Genomic DNA, 23,357 nt, shown 5'->3' on the forward strand with positions numbered 1-23,357 from the left:
TCCCACTCTCACTCTCTGTCTGCGGTCGGTGAGGAAGCTATTGATCCACTTACAGGTGCTGTGAGGAAGCCCTAGGTCTTTTAGCTTGGCGTCCAGTTTGTATGGAAGAATGGTGTTAAATGCCGAGCTATAATCCACAAAGAGCATACGCACATAGCTTCCTTGCCTCTCCAGATGTGTTAATGCTACATTGAGTGCTGTTGCTATGGCGTCCTCTGTCGATCGGTTTGCTCTGTAGGCAAACTGGTGTGGGTCAAGGCTGCTGGGTAGGGCTGCTGTAATGTGGTAACGCACAAGTTTCTCAAAGCACTTCATCACCACCGGGGTTAGTGCCACTGGTCTATAGTCATTTAGGCTAGAGATATGAGATTTCTTGGGCAAGGGTATTATGGTGGAGGTCTTGAGGCAGGGTGGGACGTTTGACTGTTCAAGGGATTGGTTAAAAATCCTGGTGAAAATATAGGCAAGCTGGTCTGCGCAGTCTCTCAGCACACGTCCTGGTACGCCATCTGGGCCGGCTGCCTTCCTCGGGTTAACAGCCCGCAGGGTGCGCCTCACTTCATGCTCCTCCAGAGTGATGATGGTACTGCTGCTGTGGGCTGTATGGTGTAGCTGTTCCTCTGGGGCATAGGGTGCAGTGACCTCAAAGCGTGTGAAGAAGATGTTCAGCTCCTCCGCCAATGCTGGGTCACCTTCAGCCATACCTGATTTGGACTTGTAGTTTGTCAGCTGCTGGACACCCTGCCACACCAGCCGGCTGTTCTTACTCTCCAGGTGGTTCTCGATCTTCTTCCTATAGTCCGCCTTGGCCTTCTTAATGCCTTTTTTCAGGTTGGCTCTAGCCCTGCTGTAGCTCTCCCTGCTTCCGGACCTGAAGGCGCTGTTCCTCTCTTTTAACAGCTGCTGGACTTCCCGGGTCATCCATGGCTTTTGGTTGGTGTAAACCCGGATCTGCTTGTCTACTGTGACAGTGTCTATACAGTGTTTGATGTAACAGAGGACACTGTTTGTGAACATTTCCAGGTCTTGATGTTGGAAGATATTCTAGTTGGTTCTGTCAAAGCAGTCCTGTAGCTGTTGAGAAGCGCCCTCTGGCCATGTTGTTATAGTTTTAGTGATGGTCGACGCAGTTTTCCTGATTGGGGCATATGCAGGAATTAGGAGCAGGGATAAATGGTCAGATTGGCCCAGATGTGGTAAGGGTCTTGCCCTGTAGCCCTTCTTGATGTTGGAAGGGCTACAGGGATAGTGGGCATCCACCACTATCCATGCATCAATCCATCCTTCGGCTTCTCCACAGTTATATCTATATTGTAAAGCATACCACCAAGTCCTGCTTTTGTGAGCTCTGCAGGAATAACAAAGTGCTCTGAGTCCTTGATCTGGGCTCAGAGAGCAGCCTCAGTTATGTAAGACCCAGTCAGACTTTTACAATTCATTGTGTGTGTGTGTGTGTGTGTGTGTGTGTGTGTGTGTGTGTGTGTGTGTGTGTGTGTGTGTGTGTGTGTGTGTGTGTGTGTGTGTGTGTGTTGGGTGGTTGAGCAAGCTAATTCCTTGGGAGAGCGTTGTTAGCCTGGACCATTTGGGGGACTCTCAGGGGAAAGGCGTTGCTCCGGTCTCTCATCAGGCAGATGACAGAAGACTGCGTGCTCTGCATGCTGCACTCATCTCAGCCACGATGGCCTCGCTGCACAGGCCATATCTCTGCTTCATTTACTCATTGTCTGATAATAACAAGTGTCTCCTTTCTGCTGCACTCAATTACGTCTTCATTAGCTTGCTAACTAGTTTAAAACAAGTATTGTGTGTAGCGGTTTTAAGTCTTTGTGACATTTATTACAAGGATACCTGAGTATATGGGTGAGGGTCATAAAGGGGACAGCGTGATTTTTATTACGTCTTCATTTCTCAGGACTATTCATTGTCTCATCATAGCATCAATTCATTCTAATTTACCAGCTAATGAACTCAGTTCATTCATCATTTAGTCTGTCTGTTATCTAAACAACGACTGGCTGACATATTGACCTCTTACTTCGCTGTGCTGCCAATCAAGCGCCGAGCTCATAGTAATGAGCGCATAAACAATAACGAGGAGGCGTTCCCAAAAGCCAAACTGATATATTACATCAGATCCCACTGAAGAGCAATCTAATAAAAATCATGCCGCATAATTAGCTGCTGGTGACTTTTCATGTAGCCTGCGTGGATTAGTGTGGCAGCAGTGTCACAGCAGCAAGAATCAGAGCGGGATGGAGGACCTGAAACATCACATTAGAATGACAAAGTGGGAAGCGGTGCCGGTGAAATTCCTTTCACTCTTGCTTGCACTTCACCATTGTGTTTCCTGCATTCTTGCTGTTCCTCACCTTCATTTAAAATAAACAGGATGTGCCCATCGCTTGCGAGGGAACTTCCATCATGTGGAAGCCAGCTTTGTAACTATCCTGAGCAGCTGTGGCCTCAATCAGTCAGTCTGGCCTTTCTCTTAAGTGGAACAGACAACACAGTAGAAGCCGGATACTCCACGCTTACCCCTCTGTATTTCCTTACTCTTTGAGCAGTCTCAATTTTTCTTTTAGGTTCCCATTATTCCTCTTATCTTTACAGTAGCATCACATTTGAAGCTCATTTGCTCTCGCCACTACACTCTTGTCTCTTCCTCCTTCACCTTTTGAGGTGAAGCGGCTCTCGTCCCAGTCAGCACGGTTAAATAGTTGGCCACAGTTCAAAGCGGGAACTTGTCTTTGTCTTCTAATGAGACATAATCAGACCAAGAACAGTAACTTAAGTGTCCAGCCTTTCCTCTTTTGGACTCTGTCACTGACATGCTGTCAAACAAATAGGCCCACCCAAGGAGTCTATCTATAATATATCACCACCAGGGCCGGTGATTATATCAGCTATAGCTGCCTAGAGATTCCTAATGACAAAACAATGGCAGTCTGAATAACTTCTACCCTGACAACTATGTTTTTCAGCAAGCAGGTGTGTGATTGCAATAAGCAGACTCTAAATTTTTCAGGCTGCTTTTTCAATTCCTCATTCAGAATCATTTGAAACTCCGCTTTGACATGTTACCATAGGCTAAAAATACATTTGCATAGATCAGCTGGGTTACAGTGCCTCTGTCCCTCATTGTAAAATTACAAGTCGCAAAGAGTGACAACTTTACAAGCACAACAGTCACCTCACCCTCATGTGTTTCTGTGGCGCTCTGACAGACTGGAGGAGACACCTGCACATGCATGTCACTAGCAACACCTACACGCCCGTGAAATGACAGCAGAGTATAGAAAAAACCGCGATGGGAAAGTCTGCATTTCAGTCAAAACGCAGCGGTTTCCTGCCTTCAGTTCAAAGATTAGATTTGTGTTAGGAGTAAGTACACAGTCTAAATGAGCATTGCTTTTCTCAGCAGCACTGACGCACTTCCTTTTTAAGCCTGTGTCTGAGCTAAATTTGTGGTTTTCCTGTGCTGGTTGCTGAAGTGAAACTCAAAGAATAATCAGAACAGACACAGAGGAAGCAACTGCAAAAATAAAGAAAAACATTTGAGGGTCTTATGAGACATGAAGTGTGACAATGGCAGAAGTCAGTTTAGAGAGAAAGAAGATGTGGGCACATTGAGTGTTAGTTGTGAACACTGTCAGGAGGTTTTGGGTGTTTTGCTGTTTTTTTTTAAGAAAAGTGACAACCGCTCAGACTTGTGTGGCAAATCATATGTGGCTAGTAAGGCCAGAGTCTCTGCACAGAGTGAATATGTTTTTAAAAAATGGCAACATATTAGCCCTGCAACCAACCTGTGGAGGGTGTACCCCACTTATCGCCCTATGGTAGCTGGGATAGGCTCCAGCTCCCGTGCAACACTAATAAGGATAATTGGAAGGAAGGATGGATAGAAAACATCAAATTCATTACAAATCTCTTTTTATTTTTACATGCATTCATCTGTATATACATTATATATTATTAAAACAAAACAAATATCATAAAGACCTGTACACCAGAAATGCCCTTCTAATTAAAATTAGTTTGAAATTAGCCTAAAACTTTTGTGCCGTCTAAGATTTTGATCCAGACAAAGCTCAGCTTTCTTCAAAACTACACAGCCGTGAGGATTTAGAGCCCTTTCCAGGCATTGCACTTATGGGATTTTTTTTTTAAATGTGGGATAAACATGCTTTCTATACTCTAGGCAGTGTTTTTGTTGTGTTTCTTCCTTCTTTTTTGTCACATGCCCAAACAGATGGAAGCTTTGTCTCATTTTAAGAATATGTCACACATCCTGGATCTGATGCTGCAGGCGGACGTTGTCTTTGCTGGCTGGACGCAGCATCGCCGGGGGTCTGTGGGAGTTCTTGCATTTTCGGAATGGACTGCCCTTTTAATTTCGGATGTTAACCTTTTCCCCCGGAGCGGCGAGGGGACCATTTGCTCCATCAGATCTGCTCTGGTGTATATCTCTCTTTCTGCTCAGCAGTAGCCAGTCATGTCGCCCCCAGCCTATTCCCTATCCCCCCCCCCCATTATTGTACGTAGCTCACTTTTGCTCTCTGTTCACATCTCTGCAAAAAGAAAGAAGAAGAAAAAGCACAGGCATGTGAACAAACACATCAATATGCAGTGACTAAGTGAGCCTTGTAGAGATACACGGGGAGTTACGATTAATTTGTAACGTTAATTCGCTTTGTGTCGAGACCACTGATAGCAGTGGATTTATGCTTTGCTCCCTGTTGCTTGTGTGCATGCTCTGGGTGATGCGTGTGTGTTTAGGGGCCTCTGGAACACCACTGCTTTACCGCTGATAGCAGGATCATGACGCTCATGTAGTCAAGTATGCCATTATCACTAAAGCGCGTGTAGATAGTCCACCTGAGTCCTCAGACATGATATTTACACATAAAGGGTGCTCAGAGATAAACAGCAGGGGGTACAGTACACTGTAGAAACAAGCTGGATACTGCTACACAGTCCAAAACACCAAAACATACGCCACACTCATGTCGGCGCGTCTCTGCCACTGTAACATACTCCAACCTGCTGGCTTGTCGACTCAGTACAAAAGAAGTCAAGAAAAGATTGGATGATAGAGGGTGTAATTTTCTTAAATACGCACCAGCAAGTTCCCGGTCCAACATGTCGATAAAACTCTCAAGATCCCTTGTGTCTCCCAGCTTGGCTGCAGAAAGAGGACAGAAAGAAATGGAATTTGAGAAAGAAACTATAAGAAAAATAGAGCTGCAATGGAACATTTTTGTAGAGAAAGGCAGCTCAGTTCAGTGGTAGCCTATTTCCTTTGGACCAAACGCTGAAGTTATCTAAGTCTCGGCATTACATAAAGTTTGAACTGAACACGCAAACTGAGATAAAGCTGATTTTAAGAGCTCCAAAAAGAGCCTTGGCAGCCTCGTTCCCACCAGGATCTCTCTGTTGTAAGCTTTTTCTGTGTAAAGCCAAACAAAATTGATGAAAAAATATGACTGACTCTTTCTGGTCACCTGATGTTTAACTTTAACAGTAGTCTGTGGATGCAACTGCAACAGCACTCATTAATCCACATGCGCACGCAGCCAAGAGCCGGTCTCATCACTGCATATAACAGCACAAATGACTCCACCCAGGAGCTTTGAAAGAAGAGCGCTGAGACGTCACAGCCACAGTGGAAGTTGCTTTGTTGTGTAAACCAAGACAGATTCCAGGGCATTGCAGATGCTTTCTGTGTAGCTCTTATAAAGTGATAGTGATCGCTGTAAGAACTGAGGCTATCTAGATGGAGATGAGCTGATAGAAGGCTCCAGTACCTTTTGATGCCAGCGTTATTCCTGCTGTGTGGAGCTCCTCCTCACTGGTATTCAAACTGTTCCCCATAGATGGTTCACTGCCTGGGGGAAGAGAGGGAAGCAATGAGGGAGTAAAAGGAGATAACAAGCACTAAGGGCAGTCCTTGCAAATGATCAGTGACAATGACAAAACTCTAACATAATGCAGGAGTTGCACGTAATGATGATAACATGCGATAAAAAAAATTAAAAGGTAAGTGTTCGGCGCTAGTGACTCCCATGTGTCGGCCTTTGAAAGCAGTTTGCCTGTTGAATGGTTAGGGGGGCAAAATACTTTCAATAATGACGACACATGGGAGCAGGGGGGGGGGGGGGGGGGGGAACTGTTTCTTCTTTTATCTTATAACCGTCGACAAATGCAGAACAAAGGGGGGAAAGACAATTACACAAGATGGGATATCCGTAATTGCAGCTCATTCCAGTATACAGCTATTGTCACGAGCACAAACAGCCACTTTAATGGAAGTGTGTAGGGATGTGTCCTCTTGTACCACTAATTTCATGCAAATTAAATGTGTCAAGCTGCAGTTGTTTGGGCTGATAAAGGGGCTCAACTGGAGTCCACGGGGATTCCAAACAATGTCACTCACCAGCATGATGCACTAAATAATTACTTTCCTTCCCCCACACTTTGTACATTAGGCAGATATTATCTTAATCACTTCTCTAACGTATTCTTTTTTTCTTTTTCTTTTTTTGAATAACTTACTGTAATCTGAGTCCTCGACTCCACTGTCTTCACTCAGCCCTGTGAGAGTTTTGGCCTCGTGCAATGCTTTCTGGTAAGCATGCGGTCTGCTTTGAGAAGGGGCCTTCAGCTCCTCCACCACATCCTGGAACTCCTGGAGCAACTCACCAAGCTCCAAGTCCAAGTCTGTGGAAAATGTGACAGCAGTTGGAAAGAAATCTTCAAGATGGACTCAGCTTATTTCAGCAGTAAAAGAAAATAGTAGAAACACTGAAATAAATATTTTTAAAGACTTGATTAAATATGGGGACCTGAGAATGTTTTAAAGGGCGTTTCAAAGATACCAAATTCCTAAACCTAAGAAATATACATTAAAAAAAAAAAAAGGAAAATCTAAAAACTACCAGCTGAAGTTTATGTCAGCGTGCTGCATCAGATAACTGGACATGTTCCCATATGGCATATAAAACAGTAGACGGACAGTAAAACACCTGGTCTGCAAAGTGTGATTAAAAATATATTTATATATATTACATCATAAATCAGAGCTACTATAAAAACTTTTTTAGCGCCGGCACCATTATTTTAAAAATGGGTGTTGCATAAACGCAGTTTAGGTTTTCTAACATTTTATTAGGCTCACATAAATATCTCAAAGTTAAAATTCCTTATGGAACACTAAAATTAAAACAACTTTGGTGTGTTTGGTAGATACGTAAATACGTATGATTACAAAAAAGTACAACTACAAAAAGGATTAGGAATTTAAAATAAGTGTCACAGCGAGATGATTTTTAAATCTTCCTATAAAGCTTTTCTATCTTTTACATATATTTGTGTTTTTTTTATCTGTTTAGTAAATTTAATAAAAGGCTGGGAAAGCGTGCTCTATGATCCATCACTGAAATAAATTCAAATTATTGTCTCAAGCAGGCGTTGGACTCACCCATGGTACTGTCTGAGGACATAGCGGGACGTGAAAGAAAAGCGCCACGAAGCTGCTGTGTGTCTGGGTTCAGAGCGGTTTGATGCTGACAGTACTACTGTACTTTTATTCTAAAGCCTTCCACACCCGCTCTGTGAGAGGGCCTGCCCAGCCAATCATGTCACAGATTAAAAACCTCAGAGGTCGAGGGGACTGTAAGTGGAAATGGGGAGGGGGCGGAAAGTAAAAAAACGAGGTTGTTACGCAAGTGAAAGAGAGTGGGACTGGAATAACCCATTAAATGCTGTAAGCGGGGCTGTGGGAAAAAATATCCGTTGGGGTTTTAGATGAAGACAGAAAAGAGGGGTGTCAAATCTTTGAGTTATTCCGTTTTGGGTAGGCGGCGTAATGCGGGGGTTTGGGTTTTATGTACATTAATATTATATTATTATTTTCCCGATATAATTTCCTGGCTGTGACACAAGTAATCTTAAACACAGGACACTTTGATAGGAAAGAGAAGTGTCGCACACGCTCCAAAACAAAACTCGGAACAACAAATTTTATTCTTCTTTCACACGTACACTACTCTGCTCTGTCTGTAGGGGGCCTTAGAGAGCAAGCCTATGGGTCATGCAGTACTTTGGAACTGTCAGGGAAACTTAGAAGCCCTGCTGTGAAGCAATACCACACAAATAAATGCTGCATAACCAGTCTTGTTCTTTGATATCTTGAGATCTCAAGTAAATGTATCTTGCTTTCATGACTACGGGTCAAATTTCACCAACCGTTTACTGTCACTTAACAGCGTGATGATTAACCCTAAAGAAAATAAGCATTTTCTTTTTTCTTGTTTTTTTTTCTTTGCTTTGCGTTCCGGTTTGTTTGTTTGTTTTGTTTGTTTGTTTGTCTTGTTTTTTGGCACATGAAAAAAGCATACCAGAGGTTACATACTGCACTCTCAAATGTACTTTTATTGTAACTGAGGAGTCATTGTTTCTTATGACAGTTTACATCTACGTGCACTTTAAATCTATGCACGAGCATGTGGACATATATTTATATATATTCATAAATGTGTTTGTGTGCAGGCTTGCGTGCGTGCAGTTGTAAGTAATTTTAAGCAACAGTGCATTCGTAGTTCCAGCTTAATGCACATGAATTCAGCTCAGCCAGGTAAACCTGTTGTTCCTCCATCTTCCCATGTGGCAGCCTGACAGGAAGGTAAGTTTTGTAGGAGGAGCATAATTATGCCTTCAGCAGTTTTATTTTGCTGCCTCAGTCCTTAGCATTCACTTGCTGCTGGGAACTTGGCTAACATGTGTGAGGGCGATGGGCCATGGGACTCCTGATAATATGAATTGTGCCGGACTACTGCAGGTAAGAGCCAGCTGAGTTTATCTCTTTTGATGGTATCTGCACTGTATTAGCGTTTCTAATTGAGTCATATATTGCAGCAACACACGAATGTGCTCGGTGTATTGTACGGCATCATGTTCTAAAGAGGTGTTAAATTGTATGACCCTTTATTCATTTTTAATAAAGAATGTCTGCTTTGATATTTTCCTTTTATTTAAATTCTCTGTGTTATTTGTTTACAAGAGCACTTGGTTGGAGATAAGTGAGAGGGAGGCATCGAATTACCTTATTGTGCAGCTGCTTGCTTTTAAAAGAGCTCACTGAGGCATGAAGTTTAAATTTTATCACCACGTTGAAAACTTTTAAATAACTTATATCATAAGTTTTAAATAGAATAGTGTAACTCTACAAAGACTACTGCTCACTGGTTTTTTTGTTTTCTGTCTTTGTCAGAAGCTGCTGATTGTGGTTCACATCAGGCAGATCATATGTAGTTCTCTCCTGTTTTCCGTCCCAGAGGAACTGGAGCCTGACACTCTGGTTGGATCACTTAGTAAAAACTTTTCTCCTCCATATCAGCTCCTGCCCCACAAGTACCTGAGGATGGACATAAACACGGGGAATTTCTATACCACTGAGTTAAAGATGGATCGCGAGGCCATCTGCCCCGCAGAGAAAAAAGCTGAGGAATGTGTTACTTTATACAATGCCATCGTGGGGCCCTCAAAAGACCTTATACAGTTTTCTGTGATCATAGAGGACATCAATGACAATGCGCCGCATTTTGAAAATAACAAAATACACCTTGGGGTGCCCGAGGATACAACCGTGGGGACCAGTTTCCTGCTAGATACTCAGGCTCTGGACAGTGACACCGGTCCTAATGGAGAGGTGCAGTACCACCTAAAAGGCTCTGATGGAGCTTTCGGTTTAAAAATCGAAGAAGACAGCTCTTTAATTATGTTGGTTGTAGAAAGAGCCCTGGATAGGGAAACTCGGGACCTGTTTCAGATGCAGCTAGTGGCCACAGACTGTGGTGTAGACCCTTTAAGTGTGTCTGCAGATTTAATAGTCACAGTGACAGATGTCAACGACAACTGTCCAGCCTTTAGCTCTGATAGCCCACACAGTGTCACCATCCCAGGAGACTCTCGGAAGAACACAGTGGTCACTCAGGTTAGAGCCACAGATCCAGATTTAGGACCAAATGGTGATATCGTTTACTCCCTCAGTCCCAAAGTCTCTGAGCAGGTCAAGACGCTCTTTAGCCTCAACAGTCTCACCGGGTCCATCAGCCTTACACGGGACCTTGAGAGCAACAACTCAGAGGAGCTCGTGTTGAAAGTGTTAGCCAGCGGCCATCACTGCCCTCCAGCAGACACTCAGGTAACCATATCCGTGCTCCCCAAGGCGAACCAAGAGCTGACGATCAAGATCGGGTTCATAGCGGAGCATCAAAACCAGACTATGGTGTTACAAGAGAACCAGCACCCCACTGCCTTAGCCGTTTTAGAGCTCGAGGGTGACAGCATCTTTAAAGACTTATTTCTTGCCATTGAAGGTGAAGTGCCTTTCACTTTGAGCCCACAGAATGGCAAGTATCTGCTTTCCACATCAAAGCCCTTAGACTATGAGATGGATCGTGAACATCATATTTCCGTGGTAGCACGCGTGAGATCAGCTGAGGGATCTGTGATCGTTCCTTCTAGACGTGTAGTCACGGTGCTGGTGGCAGACATCAACGACAATGCGCCATATTTTGTACAGCCTCACTACGAACTCCAAGTGGAAGAAAACAATCAGCCAGGAATGTCACTGCTTCAGATCTCGGCTTCAGATTTAGACAGCGGAGAAAACGGCATGGTGACATACAGGCTTGAAAACTACAATCCAACCATGTTTAGCATTGATTCTGTAACAGGTCAACTCTCTCTGCTGGTTCCTCTAGACAGGGAGCAACAGAATGTACACAGACTCACTGTGTTTGCTCGGGACAGCGGCTCTCCTCCCTTGGAATCCATGGCCACTGTATCCATTCACGTTCGTGACCAGAATGACAATCCACCTGTTTTTCTTACCCCTCACTTCATCTTTTTCATTCCTGAGAATGTTCCAACATTATCCCAGGTGGGGAAGGTGGAGGTGAAAGACCCAGATAAAGGGGAGAATGGGACAACAGAATTGTATGTTGTAAACAGCAGTGCACCTTTTGTTGTGGATAACACCCAGGGGATGCTACGCACCACTAGGAACTTGGACCGCGAGACAGAAGACCGCTATGAACTCTACCTGCTGGCCAGTGATCACGGCCAGACAGTTGCTTTGACTTCCACTGCCAGAGTGACCATCTTTGTGGAAGACATCAATGACAACCAGCCAAAAGTGATCCTTCCCGGCAGCAACTCCTCATGCCTAACTGTCTCTCCAGGTACCCTGGCAGGTGCCACGGTAGGAAAGATCTATGCCATCGATGAGGACTCTGGACTGAATTCAGAGATTACTTACTCAGCTACAGCACCGGAGCTTTTGCAAAACAGAAGTCCCTTTCAGATCGATTCAAGGTCAGGGAACATCACCTTAAGCCAACAGCTCCTTCATACAGACCTGGGAATGCATCACCTGTTCATTGTGGTCAGAGATGGGGGTAAACCAGTTCCACTTTATACCACTGTCTGGATGAATTTGTTGGTCAATGACAGCACAGAGCCTTGCCACTTGGACCGGGTGCCCACCTGGACAGGGACACTAAACTTGGTTCAAACCCCTTCAAAGGAACCGATCTGTGACGTGGAGACAGCCAGATTTTCAAAAGTGATTCTGTTAATAGGCCTGGGTATGATGCTGGTGTCCACATGTTTGTTTGTGGCCACAGTTATTTGCTGCCTAAAACAGAGGAGTAGAAGTCTGAAAATGAACAAGAGAGCATACACTGAGGCGAATGAGATTCCACTCAGGCTCAAAGACAAATATTACTCTGATTAATAACAGCAAGCAATGTGTAAAGCTCACAGTCTCAAAGATAAAAATGTCCTGTGAATTAAATGTATTCTGTGTATTTGTCAAGGGCTTCTTGCATTGTAATAAGTCATTGATTCAGTGTGATGCACGGTGTATTCAAACATGTCGACTGCAAAACTGACAGGTTCTGTAGAAATAAAGTTGATCCATTTTCTGATAATGGAACGAGCATATACACGTTGACCTGATAAGTGAAATATGTCAAGCCATCCACAAAAACGTATTCCCTGACAATTCTCTGAAAAAAAACAACTAAATTCAACTGTATTTCACAGATTTATTCCATAGCAGGCCATCGGTAAGCTACCAGCATTACAGACATTATCTTTAAGGATTATTGCCCATGACCCCTGCGGGTAGAAAGATTGAAGTAATGGTCTGTTAGGTTGATTGGTCCTTTCTCAGATTTCTGACTGAGTGATGGAGAGTTTAAAGTATTTAGACACACAAAAGGGTTTAATGTTCCTCGGTTGGGGAAGTGATGAAAGTCTCTCAAGAAGTAACTCTGAGATGAGCTCAGGAGGCAGAGGGTGGCCACAGACAGGTGAGAGGCGGCAGAGGGAAGGCACAAAAACATCTCAAGTAACCGCCTCACACCTGTTACTTGATAGCACTGCTTTTCACCCACAGAGCTGGATCGCACCAACAAGGCAGAAAAAACCCCAAACCTACCGTACTGCACCCAGTAACCTGACAGGCTTGTTGTTTTGATAACAGATGTTTGGAGTGAAATCACACCGTGTTCAAAGACACAATTACAAAAGACACTTGCTCTTGTGTTTTACTGATGCATTTGCATGCTGGAGAACAATTGAAATATCAAACCAGGTTAAGTGATGCATAAAGTATGAATGAGTCAGGCTGAAACGTGTTTGCAAATCTGTCAACACACAGTCGAGCACAGAGGGCAGGGTAATTGTTTCAGCTTTCTCAAACGAAAAAGCTCCCCCACCTTTTAAAATCATCTTTACAGTATCATAAACCATTAAGAAATCCTTTGAAGCTACACCTGCGTTAGAGGGAAGAAGGGAAGCAGAGCCTGTAAAACACAATGTACAACAACCTGGTTAGTGGGGAACAAGGCTTGTATAACATGAGTGGTGCCTCTCTGAGGATTTCAGAGCTGGCGGCTCAAAAAATAAATAATCTATTAACACTTCGGTGTGAGATTTACTATATCAAATGAGAAGAAACAAAGACTGCTACATAAAAATTACAGACTAACAGCAGATCTTTACATAAAAAAACATGTAGAAATGTATATTAAAGTATATTTATTTTTATTTTATGGGGGGGGGTTGTTTGTTTTTTTTTGTTTTGTTTTGGGTTTTTTTACATAATTTATTGATTGTTATTGGCCAATTTTTAGCCCCAACTACAGTCCACTGGGGGACGAAACTAAACCCAAACCCTTACAATGCTGTTGCAGGGCAACGCCTGCCATCTACTGGGCGCAAATGAAGCAAAATAGGGCTAATTTTGTTTTTACATTTCTGGTATTAGGCCAGAGGGAGGAGATGAATCAGAGCACAGTCTCTCACTGCGACACAGTCAGGTGCCCTGGGATCAGGAATGTTTCCTTGATGTGCACAAAAAGGACATTTTTATCTTAATCATGTTCCCTTTTTCTGCTTCTTATGCTGAACATTTGATGGATGGCTATCTAGCACAAAAGAGAGCTGTCGTGACAGATAAGTGATTGCATATTACAAAACGAAAGGGACTCATTGAAACTCTATCTTGTTAGGTAAGATCGCTAAAAAATAAACACTTCTCATAAGTGTGCACATGTTTATAGTTTTCCTTTCGCTGGAACATTCCAAAAGAGGTAAAAAAAACAAACAAAAAAAAAACAGTGACACCGTTTATTTGGGTTGCTGGGATGCCACTTCAGTCACGGTAAAGTGTATCTCACTGCAAACAGATGATATCTGTCAATTTCCTGTAAGAATATCACCTGAACGCTCAAAGGGCAACACCATGATAGCCAGTGTTATCTCAATCAGAGGTCGTAGACCAGGGGTGCCCAATCCCGGTCCTCGAGAGCTACCGTCCTGCAGCTTTTAGATGCATCCTTGTTCCCACACACCTGAATCAAATGAATGGCTTGTTATCAGGCCTTTGCCAAACATGATGGCATGCTGAAGAGATCAAACCATTTGATTCAGCTGTGTTGGAGTAGGGATGCATCTAAAAGCTGCAGGACGGTAGCTCTCGAGGACCGGGATTGGGCACCCCTGTCGTAGACCGTCTGAAACAACAAGCTCGACTCAACATGATGTACGACTCATTCCTCATTTGCCTGGACATGTTGGCATTTTGACTTTTAAGACAAAAAGGTCTTAGCTAACCACTGTTTGTCCCCACACACACGAGAAGAAGAAAAATCTATTCTTCTCTGTGAGCACGTCTGTATGCAAATGAGCGTCAACAATGAACTTAGTAAATGTCCGCAAGTTTAAGGACCCCCGGCCTCCTCATCATTTCTGCTCCTTGAAGTTCATTGAAAAGCGACATTGTTTCTTTAAGGTTGCACTCGCAGTCATCGGCGGGTCTGTCCATTGTTGGGGGGAACAAAACAGCGAGTTGAGATTGATATACGGGGGCCGGAGACAAGTTGCGCATATCATCAGCGGACCAGCTGCAGTTCGGGCAGCGAGACAGTAGCCGACAAGTCCTTGAACGCATCTTTCCAGACATGGGTAAGAAACTTCACACAGACTAGAGTCTACCTTTATTAGCTTGTAGTATGTTCTTATTATCACTTCTTTTCTTGATTGTATGCGATTGTTCTGGGAGGGAGGGGAGCAGTGAGAGGGCATCAGAAGTTATTAAAGTGGGGGCTCTCTTTTTTTGTCAGTGTAGAGGTCGGCTTCTTACCGGCTGATATTATGAGATTTATTTCATGCTTGAGATGGCAGGGCTACTTTTCAGACGAGCCTTGTCGCATTTGCTTTCGCTCGCAATCCTTCTCAATTTTTATAGAGGCGATTTGGCCCCAGCTTTTGCATTTTCAAGACTATTCCTGCAGGGCTTGTCTTTTCATTTGGGTCACAATCAAAGAGCCAGAGAGGGCCGCAGTGATTCGTAATTGGCTAATTGGCACAAGGTGCATCTGAAGGCCGGCCTGATTGACTGACTGAGGTTAGTGTTAAAACTTATGGATTATGCTGATACAATGTGTGTGTATATTCTCTAAAAAAAAAAAAATCTATCTATATGTACTGTATATAATTTATTGTGTAGCTATGTTATTCACAATTTCTTGTCAAACTCTGTGTTCTGTGCACAAACCCTCGCTATGTGAATCGCATGCAATCAGTTTGCATGTCTGGTCATGCACAGACACCCAACAAAGCTATGCGTTTGCTTAAAGAGCCATCTATTTGCCCCTCCGGCCATCTGTGTTTACTGCAATGGTACCAGCTACAGTCTGCCTGCTTCTATTGTGCATGTCTGTGTGGATGCATGTACACATTTACACAGTTCCATTGTTTGTTTCTAGGTTTGCTTTTTCCATCCTCTTCCAGCACTGGCAGCTCCCCACTATCATTTTCTTGTTCCTGTGTCTTCTTAGTAGGAAGTCTGGTGAATATGCTTGTGTGTGTGCCCGCAAAGCACAGAGGTGCCTCTGGCCTTTGTTTGCTTGACATTGGTGGCCCTTGTACCCCCATGATGGTGTGGCACAAAGACTGTTGTCTCTCCAGTCACAAAAGCAGCCACTCTTTCTGTTTCGCTTTGCCTTCTCCTCAGCGTCCTCCCTCTTTTCTCACACTCTCCATCCTGGCTGGTGAATGGGTGTGAGATGGGGTCAGAGTCGACACGTCCCCATGCCCGTGGCCCTTGGCATCCATTCAAACAGCACATGACTAGTGGGGGGAATGCACAGACTTAATAAGCGAACTTGTGTGTTTACAGCTGCAGCTTGATCAATGCTGACATTTTATCTTTAAAAGGTTGCTTTGGCTGGCTTTGTTTTTCCTTATTGCATTTTTTACCCCTAGTATTATGTAGGTAGGTTTTTGGGTTGTCAAATTTCATGATTCTTATCTCTGGGGTTTTCTGTCGCCACCAAGTTCAGCTGTATTTTATGCCAAATGCTGTGTTCGTGCTATGAAATCAGATGATAACCTTTTTGTCTACTCCCAATTATGAAAATTGACAGAAGCCCTATATTTTTAATTATCAAGGGTAACATGAAATAGTTTGTGTAGAAAGGATCTGCTGTTGGATATTTGGGGCACGAATCACACAAAGTTAACTCTGAGTTGCACGTGTTTAGATTGAAAGAACGATCAATAAACTGTTCTGCAGTTTTAAGCAGCACAAACAAACACAAAAAACTATTTAGCTTGTCTGTGCTGGGGTGGAAGCAACAATCTCATAAAGGGATGTCTTAAAACCAGAACAAATGCAATCAAAACTATCTGCATGGCACAAATCGGAGTTCAGTGACAGTAATTTTAGTTGAACAGATCATTTTAAAAGTTGCGGCACAATTTAATTTTCATTAGCTTGAAAGAGTGAAAACATATTTCCTGTCCTTGGGAGAAAAAAAACATGCAGTATATTCTTTAATATTTCGTACGTTTTAATGGTGTACTATGTCTTTCCGCTGTTCATAATATGCTTTGTTTTCCATGGCGCTGCATGTCGACTAATAGGTTGCTATGAGTGCTGTATGCGGTGTTTGGGTGGGGTGCCGTACTGTTCCCTTGTTGCCACACTTCTCTGCTTCTCTGGCATTGCCCTCTTCTGTGGTTGTGGGCACCAGGCACTCACAGAGACAGAGAGGCTCATCGAGACATACTTTGCACGTAACCTTCAGGACTACATAACCCTAGCCTACATGTAAGTCGTCCTATATTTCCATCATCGAAGCGTGATCAAACCTGATCTTCAGACTTCTCATGATTTCGTCTGTATTTTGAAGGTTTAACCCTTTTAACCTCTTAACATTTTCTTTTTCCTTTGCCACTCTCAGCATTCAATATTTCCAGTATGTCATCTATGGTTTGGCCTCCTTTTTCTTCCTCTACTGCATTGTGCTTTTGGCCGAGGGCTTCTACACTACGAGCGCTGCAAGGCAAACCTTTGGAGAGTTCAGGAGCACCATGTGCGGCCGCTGCCTCAGCTCCTCGGTGAGAGGGCCCTGAGTGGGAAAAGTAAAAAGGATTGGACAGATTGGATAGGATTTAATACATATATCACTCCCTGGTGGGTGGTGAGCTGAAAAATCTTAAAGCTCCTAAAGAAGAAAAAATCTTAAGGGACATGCAAAGATAAGCATACAGTGAGTGTTTGAGTGGTCTAAGACTTGAGTAGTTGGAAGAGGAGGCAAAAAGGGAGATAAGTAGAACTAACCTGAAAAACAAGCGTGGCTATTAAGTGAGTCACGCCTCATAAAAACACTCTGAGATTGTGTGCATCCATTTAATATGATAATGCACCCTAATCTGTGGCCTGCTCTCTCCTTGTGCAGTTTATAGTGATGACGTATGTGCTCGCTGTGCTGTGGCTGCTAGTGTTTGCCTTCTCGGCATTGCCAGTCTACTTCTTCTACAACATGGATGCTACCTGCCACACTATTGATATTCTGACTGAGACCCCAGCAAGTATCAACCAGCTTTGTGTTGATGCGAGACAGTACGGTAAGAGGAACTCCCATCGCAGTCAGTGTTGGGCCTCCTCATGCAAAATCCATTCACATAAGGCAAACCTGTTAACACACGGCATATTTATCTTACTGTAAACAAATCTCTTGAAACGGCCATTTCCAGTGATGATTTCTTGCCAAAGAATTGGGAAAATTAAATCCTGATTATGGTTTCTGCTATAACCTCCACTGTTCAAAAACTCTTTAGCACGCTCGAGGTCAACAGCCATTCCCACAGCTGTCTGAGGCTTAACCTAAGGACATAATGCAAACAATATAACAATTAATACAGAGACAAAGCAGCTGGAGGGGAAACGGTTATGAGGCTATTACTGTGGCAAAACTATTTGTGCGTGTAGTTTTGCTACAGTAATGGCCTCATAAACAGTAGGCCACACACCTTGTGTTGACACTATTAGCATGCTAATGTAGTTAGCTGAGGTGCTTGCAAATATATTGTTGCTCGTGGTCAGTGGTGGGAAAACTCAACTGCCAAAAGAGGCATTTTTGAGAAGTTTTTGACCCCCAAAAGTTTATATGGTGTGACAAAACTTATTTGATCTTTTAACACATGTGAAATGATTAGTTGGCATTTTGCATTTTTGAAACTGGAACAAAGAAAAAGTCTACACCTGTACTAGTTGGAGAATACGTGCATTTCATTCATCAGTCAGTGTTTTTGTAAATGAATCAAATTAAAATCTGTCTACTTTGATGATAAAACATTTTGCATCATAGTAAAAAAAAAAAAAAAAAAAGGGGGGGGGGGGCAGTTTGAGTTTAATTCCGGTTAAAGTCCTTGCTGAGATCAGGCTTACCAGTAAGCCAGCAGCAATAGTGGTGAAAGCTCTAAATTCTCTTTTTCCTCTGTGGATTTACTTTATTTGGATTTGAATGCATAAAACTATAGGGACTCAGAACTACTTATTTATGTATACAGCCATACAAGCCACTGCAGTCCGACTTCAGCAAATTTGAGAGGATAAGGTGCCATGTGATAGTCAAACACTGTGATGTACATTTTAGGTACCAAATTATTAAAACTTGACCTTAAATTCTGTGTTTATAATTGGAGATATATTTTTTTTTTATAATCAAGAATTGCCTAAAGCTATGATTTGAAAAAAAAATTACTATTGCTCATTTCCATTTTTCACTGGAGCCACTTAAAATAGCCCGACGAGCCCAATGCAGCTCTAGAAGGGTTCATGAACCCTGCTCATGCCTTTCTGAATTATCCACACTCAACTTTAGTACAAGTTGCATGGTGTCAAAATACATTGCCTAACTTGTAGATACATTCATTTGGATGTGTGACTCAGTGGCGACAGCTTTTACTGCACACTGGCATTTCGTGTTAGATTCGTAGTTTTTCCTGTTCTTCTTCCTGACGCCTCACATCTTGTACTTGAGTCTCCCTGAAGGCCTAGCTCTTATAAAGTTTATGTACTAGGAGGCATTTTCATGCCATCCAGAGCTGGTTGAGACTTGTCTGCTGCCTTGATTGCGCTCTCTATGGCACCTTTTATTTAGTTTGGTAACATTTGTGAATGATTAGCAGTAAATGCAAAAAGTGCTCCTGAGGTCATTGGGATCTCATTAGTTTTGCAGCAGTTCTGTCATATATCATAGTGCTGATCAAATTAAAATCTCAGCAAGGCAAAGACACTGGAGGGAAAAGTCAGACGAAATCCAGAGGGGAACATCAATCTCTGTAAGCTACAGAGTTTCGTGGCAGCTCGCATGCCACTTAAAGACATTTTTCCTAAAATCCCCCAGAACGTCAGCTTTCATTCATGCTCCGTGGGCTATGTTTTGTACAGAATTTCATAGCAATCCACCTAATGGCTGTCAAGATATCAGTCCAGACTAAAAGTGTCAGCAGACCCACAGCACAACGCTGCCATCCCTGGAGCCCCAGAGTGTGGCTAAAACACATTTGCCACACAATGAGGCACACTGTTGCACTGAGTGATTTGTTCTTTCATTACACTGTCCTGAGGGTTAAACACTCGCTAACACATCAAATGTGCGTATTAATCTGCAGCTGAAAATAGTCCCCAACATACACACACACACAAACTCTTCTGTTTGGTGGAAGTTTAATAAATTTTAACATGCCTGGCTCTGTGGTTTGATTTGAGCGCCGCAGACCGTGAAAGTCAAAAAAGATTTAGAATGAACAAATTAATTGATTTGTTGTGGACCTTTAATGTAATTTTACAGGCAGCAAGAACAAAATATAATAATTCTATCTTTTTATGTGCAATTGAGTGTTATATTTGAGTACATAAGTTTATTTTTTTCAACAGGACTCTTGCCATGGAATGCAGTACCAGGGAAAGCTTGTGGTATGACCCTGTCCAGTGTCTGCAAGACAAGAGAAGTGAGTACGATAATATGAAACAACTCGAGGTCTGCTGTCATGTTGTACAATTTGACTGACATAACACAAATACAACATGTTGTATTCACTAACAATAATCTCCCCCTACTAGTACCGCATGACCTACGACCTCTACATCGCTGCCTTTGCCGGCGCTGGCATCACGCTCCTGGCTCTGGTGAGTGATTATGCTGAGGTTGAGGCCAGTCTGGCTGCAGTGTGGTAATATAACACTGGTGTTATGGCTCATGTGACTTAGTGACGCTCAGAGTGTAGGCGACAAGGCATCTCAGGCATCCATGACTGATGACCTCTGTACTGTTGCTCTCTGTTCCTCTTTGTCAGCTGATGCAAACATCATAATAATGCTGTAATGTCTGGTGTTCCAGCCATGCAAGCAAATTGTGCAGCCATTATACTCACATGCTTCATTACAGAAGCTGTTATGTTCGTTTTATTTTCTGATTCCTCTTGTTTCTCTTTGTCTTTTCATAGCTGACCTATACTATGTCAACCACCTATAACTTTGCCGTTCTGCGGTATCTGGGGAGAAAGGGCATAGGTGCACGGTGTTAGGACCCAGCTTCCTGTCTTTTCTGGCTTCACCACGAACATGGGCGTTTAAATCGATGGCAACTCTTCTTTTTTATGTGATGTGCACACTACTACATCTGCTCCTGGATAAATTTTTTTTCTAAACTTGTTATATTTTTACTTTTCTTATTATAAGGAAGTTTTTTTTTTTTAATGGTTTTGTTTTTTTTGTGGGTGTAATTTCTGCTTTGAAATCGTACTTTCATTTTTTCTGATGTTTTTCAATCTGTGCCAAAATATTTGTGAATTATTGCTCTTGTTACTTGCCAAGTTCAATGTTTGAAATGAATTTCTGCCTCCCGCTGTACTCACAAATAACACAACTTTAACAAATTACCATATGTATTAAATGACCACTAAATTAGAAGATGTGCAGGTAGTTTGCAGCTGTTAATAAGAATTGGGGATTAGAGGTTACTATGGCTACCAACCATCACATCTGGCTGCCATGGTAGCAGACAAGCATGCACTTGCGGTCTTATGCTGATCTCCCGGACTTTTCTCACGGGCCGGAGAAAAGCTCCAACAATGGAGTCATGTCTTTCTTAAAAGCTAACCAATAAGAAGCCAGTTCTGGGGCCACCTGCACCATTACTCTCTGCCAGGGGTTATATTGCATGTCAAGGGACAGGGTCCTCTGGACAAAGAGAGGGTCAGACCTCTCCAGAGCCACAATGTAGCTCTTCTGGGACAGCAACAACACACACATACAACTCATCCACATGCTGCTGCATGGACCCCACCCCCAACACCAACACCATGTAAAATGGATTCATGGTAAAGGGACAAAGGGGAATTTTATTTTGAATAGTTTCTTATTGACAAAGGGACAATTTGTTTTTGTTTAGATCTAGTGAGGTCTGAAATTGTTTCTCATAATGTTGAGATGGCAGAAGCACTAGGTGCTAATACTTGAAGTAACCTCATAATATAAGCCCAAAACCACTTTGTTGAGGTGTGATACCCCCTGCTGGTAATGAATGGCTGAGGTACTTAAATAGAAAAAGGACAGGTTTGTTTTGTGTCTAATTCTTTAGGGATTTTGTTGTAGTTATTGTATAACACTTGTTTTTCACTTAATGTAGCTTTTTTTTTTTAAACATCTGGATATTCCTAACAAAACCTTTTGAATCCTAAAAAGTAGACTTAGTGGAAGCTTAGCATAGCTTCTAATATTGGATGTGTCATGTTGCAGCAGTTTCATTTTCATATGTCAGTAATATTTAATTTAAAAAGAAGAATGCTTTGAACTGTTTGTACACATGGCCTCTGAAAACATTTGTTTGTAGACTTTATGAAACCTCAGTGTCTGGTGTATTATCAGAATGTGAAGCTGATGGTTCATCCTTGGCTTTTTGCCACATTAGGAGGCCAAGGTATTTTGTAAGGTGTTTTGTATTCTCTCCTCGTGTGTCCACAGGTGCACTGTTCCCTTCACTTGGCTGTGTACCAAGTCTACCTGAAGATGCTACGACACAGGGCAAAAAATGAGGAGAGAGGTTACGACCTGTATAGGAGACTGCAGAGGGACAGAGGAGGGATACTGCGCTCTCCGTACTCTGAGAACAACCTGTCTGACACCTTGTGAAAGGACATTTTGTAGTAGTTTTGGTAACAAGCTTTCTGCAATAACTGTAACACCAGAGCGTGTCAACAAATGACACTGTTTTGTAGATTGTTCCACTTTAATAATATTGTAGAGGCATATTTCAACAGTTGGGGCATGATACAAAAGCAGGGTTTTTTTTCTTAACCAAGCATTACAACTTCGTATTTATCCTTATTTCAACACAATGTGCTGCATGTGAATAATTTCTATAGATTATGTACTTTTTCCTTAAAATGTACTTTTGAAGGCAAATGTGAAGATTTCCTTTCCTGCCTCAATCTAATTTGACAGTATGCAGCGGATCCTTCTAATGAAGGGAAAATAAAAATGTAGCACATGGTTTGATTTTTGTTTATAATGGAGAGGAACACCATTCACCATCAGGTTCCCACACATAGTCATTCAGTGACACTCAAGGATTTGATGCAATTTAAATACGGCACAGTTTGGGGTTAAATCTGAAGCTGTTTTTCATTTGGGATGTTGCTCCAAAATCCAGATGCTTCATTTTAACCTTTAAACGTTACAGATATCTGCTTTAAAAAGTGAAGTAGCTACTGCTAAAAGGGAACCAGTAGTACAGAGATGCATTTTAGTGACCTGTTAAGAGATTAAAAACAGGTTTAGGTATTGTTTTTAAAACTTTAATAACACACTCAAGGATTTTCAAGCAACATGTACCAAAAGAAAAATAGGGTCTTTATTTGGTAGTTTGCATGATTTATTTGTAGCCAAGTACTGGAGCACATTCGTGACAGGCTTCTACTCAGCAGTGCAATAAGAAGGGAAGTTTTTCATTACAGTAACACAGAATCAAGATGAACACACTTAAGTTTCACACAGCTTAACTCGTACTCCTTGGCTGAGCACTGAAGGGGGAACGGATGTTAGGTGTTGTTTTGTACATCATTATAAAAATGAATACAATTTACACAAGGACAAGCCCACAAAAAATTAAAAATCAGCTTTTACATTCAATATTACAGCAACATTAAAAAAAAAAATACTGACATTAGGCAGGACTGCAGTGACACAGGAGATGGTATCGTGATACTGAAGGTTATAAATATTGGATTCTCAGGCATGTCAGACTTCAGGTAAACGCTGAGATGAGCTACATTGTTGAAACAGGATTAAACTGGAATCGTATTATAAGACATCAGCCTTTTGTCTCATTACAGAAACATTAACACTGATAATAAGCAGAAAGCCCTCATTTTTGCTTTGAATTAATGTAGACTACCAGCCTGATATTAAAAGCCCTACTCACTTCACAGTT

The 23,357-nt window shown here is 42.4% G+C and overlaps 3 protein-coding genes across 5 annotated transcripts; 2 read left to right on the forward strand and 1 right to left on the reverse strand.

Moving 5' to 3' along the window:
- Window positions 1–3,946: 3,946 nt before the first annotated feature.
- Window positions 3,947–7,590, reverse strand: LOC146677450 (regulator of cell cycle RGCC). Its single transcript, XM_085382007.1, has 5 exons — window positions 7,478–7,590; window positions 6,553–6,717; window positions 5,805–5,885; window positions 5,120–5,182; window positions 3,947–4,568 (listed from the first exon to the last, which is right to left on the reverse strand). The coding sequence occupies exons 1-5, from the start codon at window positions 7,497–7,499 to the stop codon at window positions 4,561–4,563; spliced, it is 339 nt and encodes a 112-aa protein (XP_085238133.1). The 5' UTR covers window positions 7,500–7,590; the 3' UTR covers window positions 3,947–4,560.
- Window positions 7,591–8,471: 881 nt separating this feature from the next.
- On the forward strand, window positions 8,472–12,920 carry pcdh20l (protocadherin 20-like). Of its 2 annotated transcripts, none has more exons than XM_085382019.1 (2): window positions 8,472–8,836; window positions 9,269–12,918. In XM_085382019.1, exons 1-2 carry the CDS (start codon window positions 8,789–8,791, stop codon window positions 11,795–11,797), a joined length of 2,577 nt encoding a protein of 858 aa, XP_085238145.1. In that variant the 5' UTR covers window positions 8,472–8,788; the 3' UTR covers window positions 11,798–12,918. The 2 variants fall into 2 exon arrangements, with proteins under 2 accessions (XP_085238145.1, XP_085238154.1); XM_085382028.1 differs by having other exon boundaries at window positions 8,766–8,836; window positions 9,272–12,920.
- A 1,242-nt stretch (window positions 12,921–14,162) lies between these two features.
- Window positions 14,163–22,418, forward strand: plp1a (proteolipid protein 1a). 2 transcript variants are annotated; one of them, XM_085422474.1, is made up of 7 exons: window positions 14,163–14,535; window positions 16,498–16,684; window positions 16,818–16,974; window positions 17,316–17,484; window positions 19,802–19,875; window positions 19,988–20,053; window positions 21,890–22,418. In XM_085422474.1, the coding sequence occupies exons 1-7, from the start codon at window positions 14,532–14,534 to the stop codon at window positions 22,055–22,057; spliced, it is 825 nt and encodes a 274-aa protein (XP_085278600.1). In that variant the 5' UTR covers window positions 14,163–14,531; the 3' UTR covers window positions 22,058–22,418. The 2 variants fall into 2 exon arrangements, with proteins under 2 accessions (XP_085278600.1, XP_085278594.1); XM_085422468.1 differs by lacking the exon at window positions 21,890–22,418 and adding an exon at window positions 20,371–20,568 and having other exon boundaries at window positions 14,260–14,535.
- Window positions 22,419–23,357: the final 939 nt, after the last annotated feature.

The sequence above is a fragment of the Rhamphochromis longiceps genome, linkage group LG2 (genome assembly GCF_057381845.1).
Source record: "Rhamphochromis longiceps isolate RC_006_pf linkage group LG2, R_longiceps_female_GT1.1, whole genome shotgun sequence".
Taxonomy (NCBI): Eukaryota; Metazoa; Chordata; class Actinopteri; order Cichliformes; family Cichlidae; genus Rhamphochromis; species Rhamphochromis longiceps.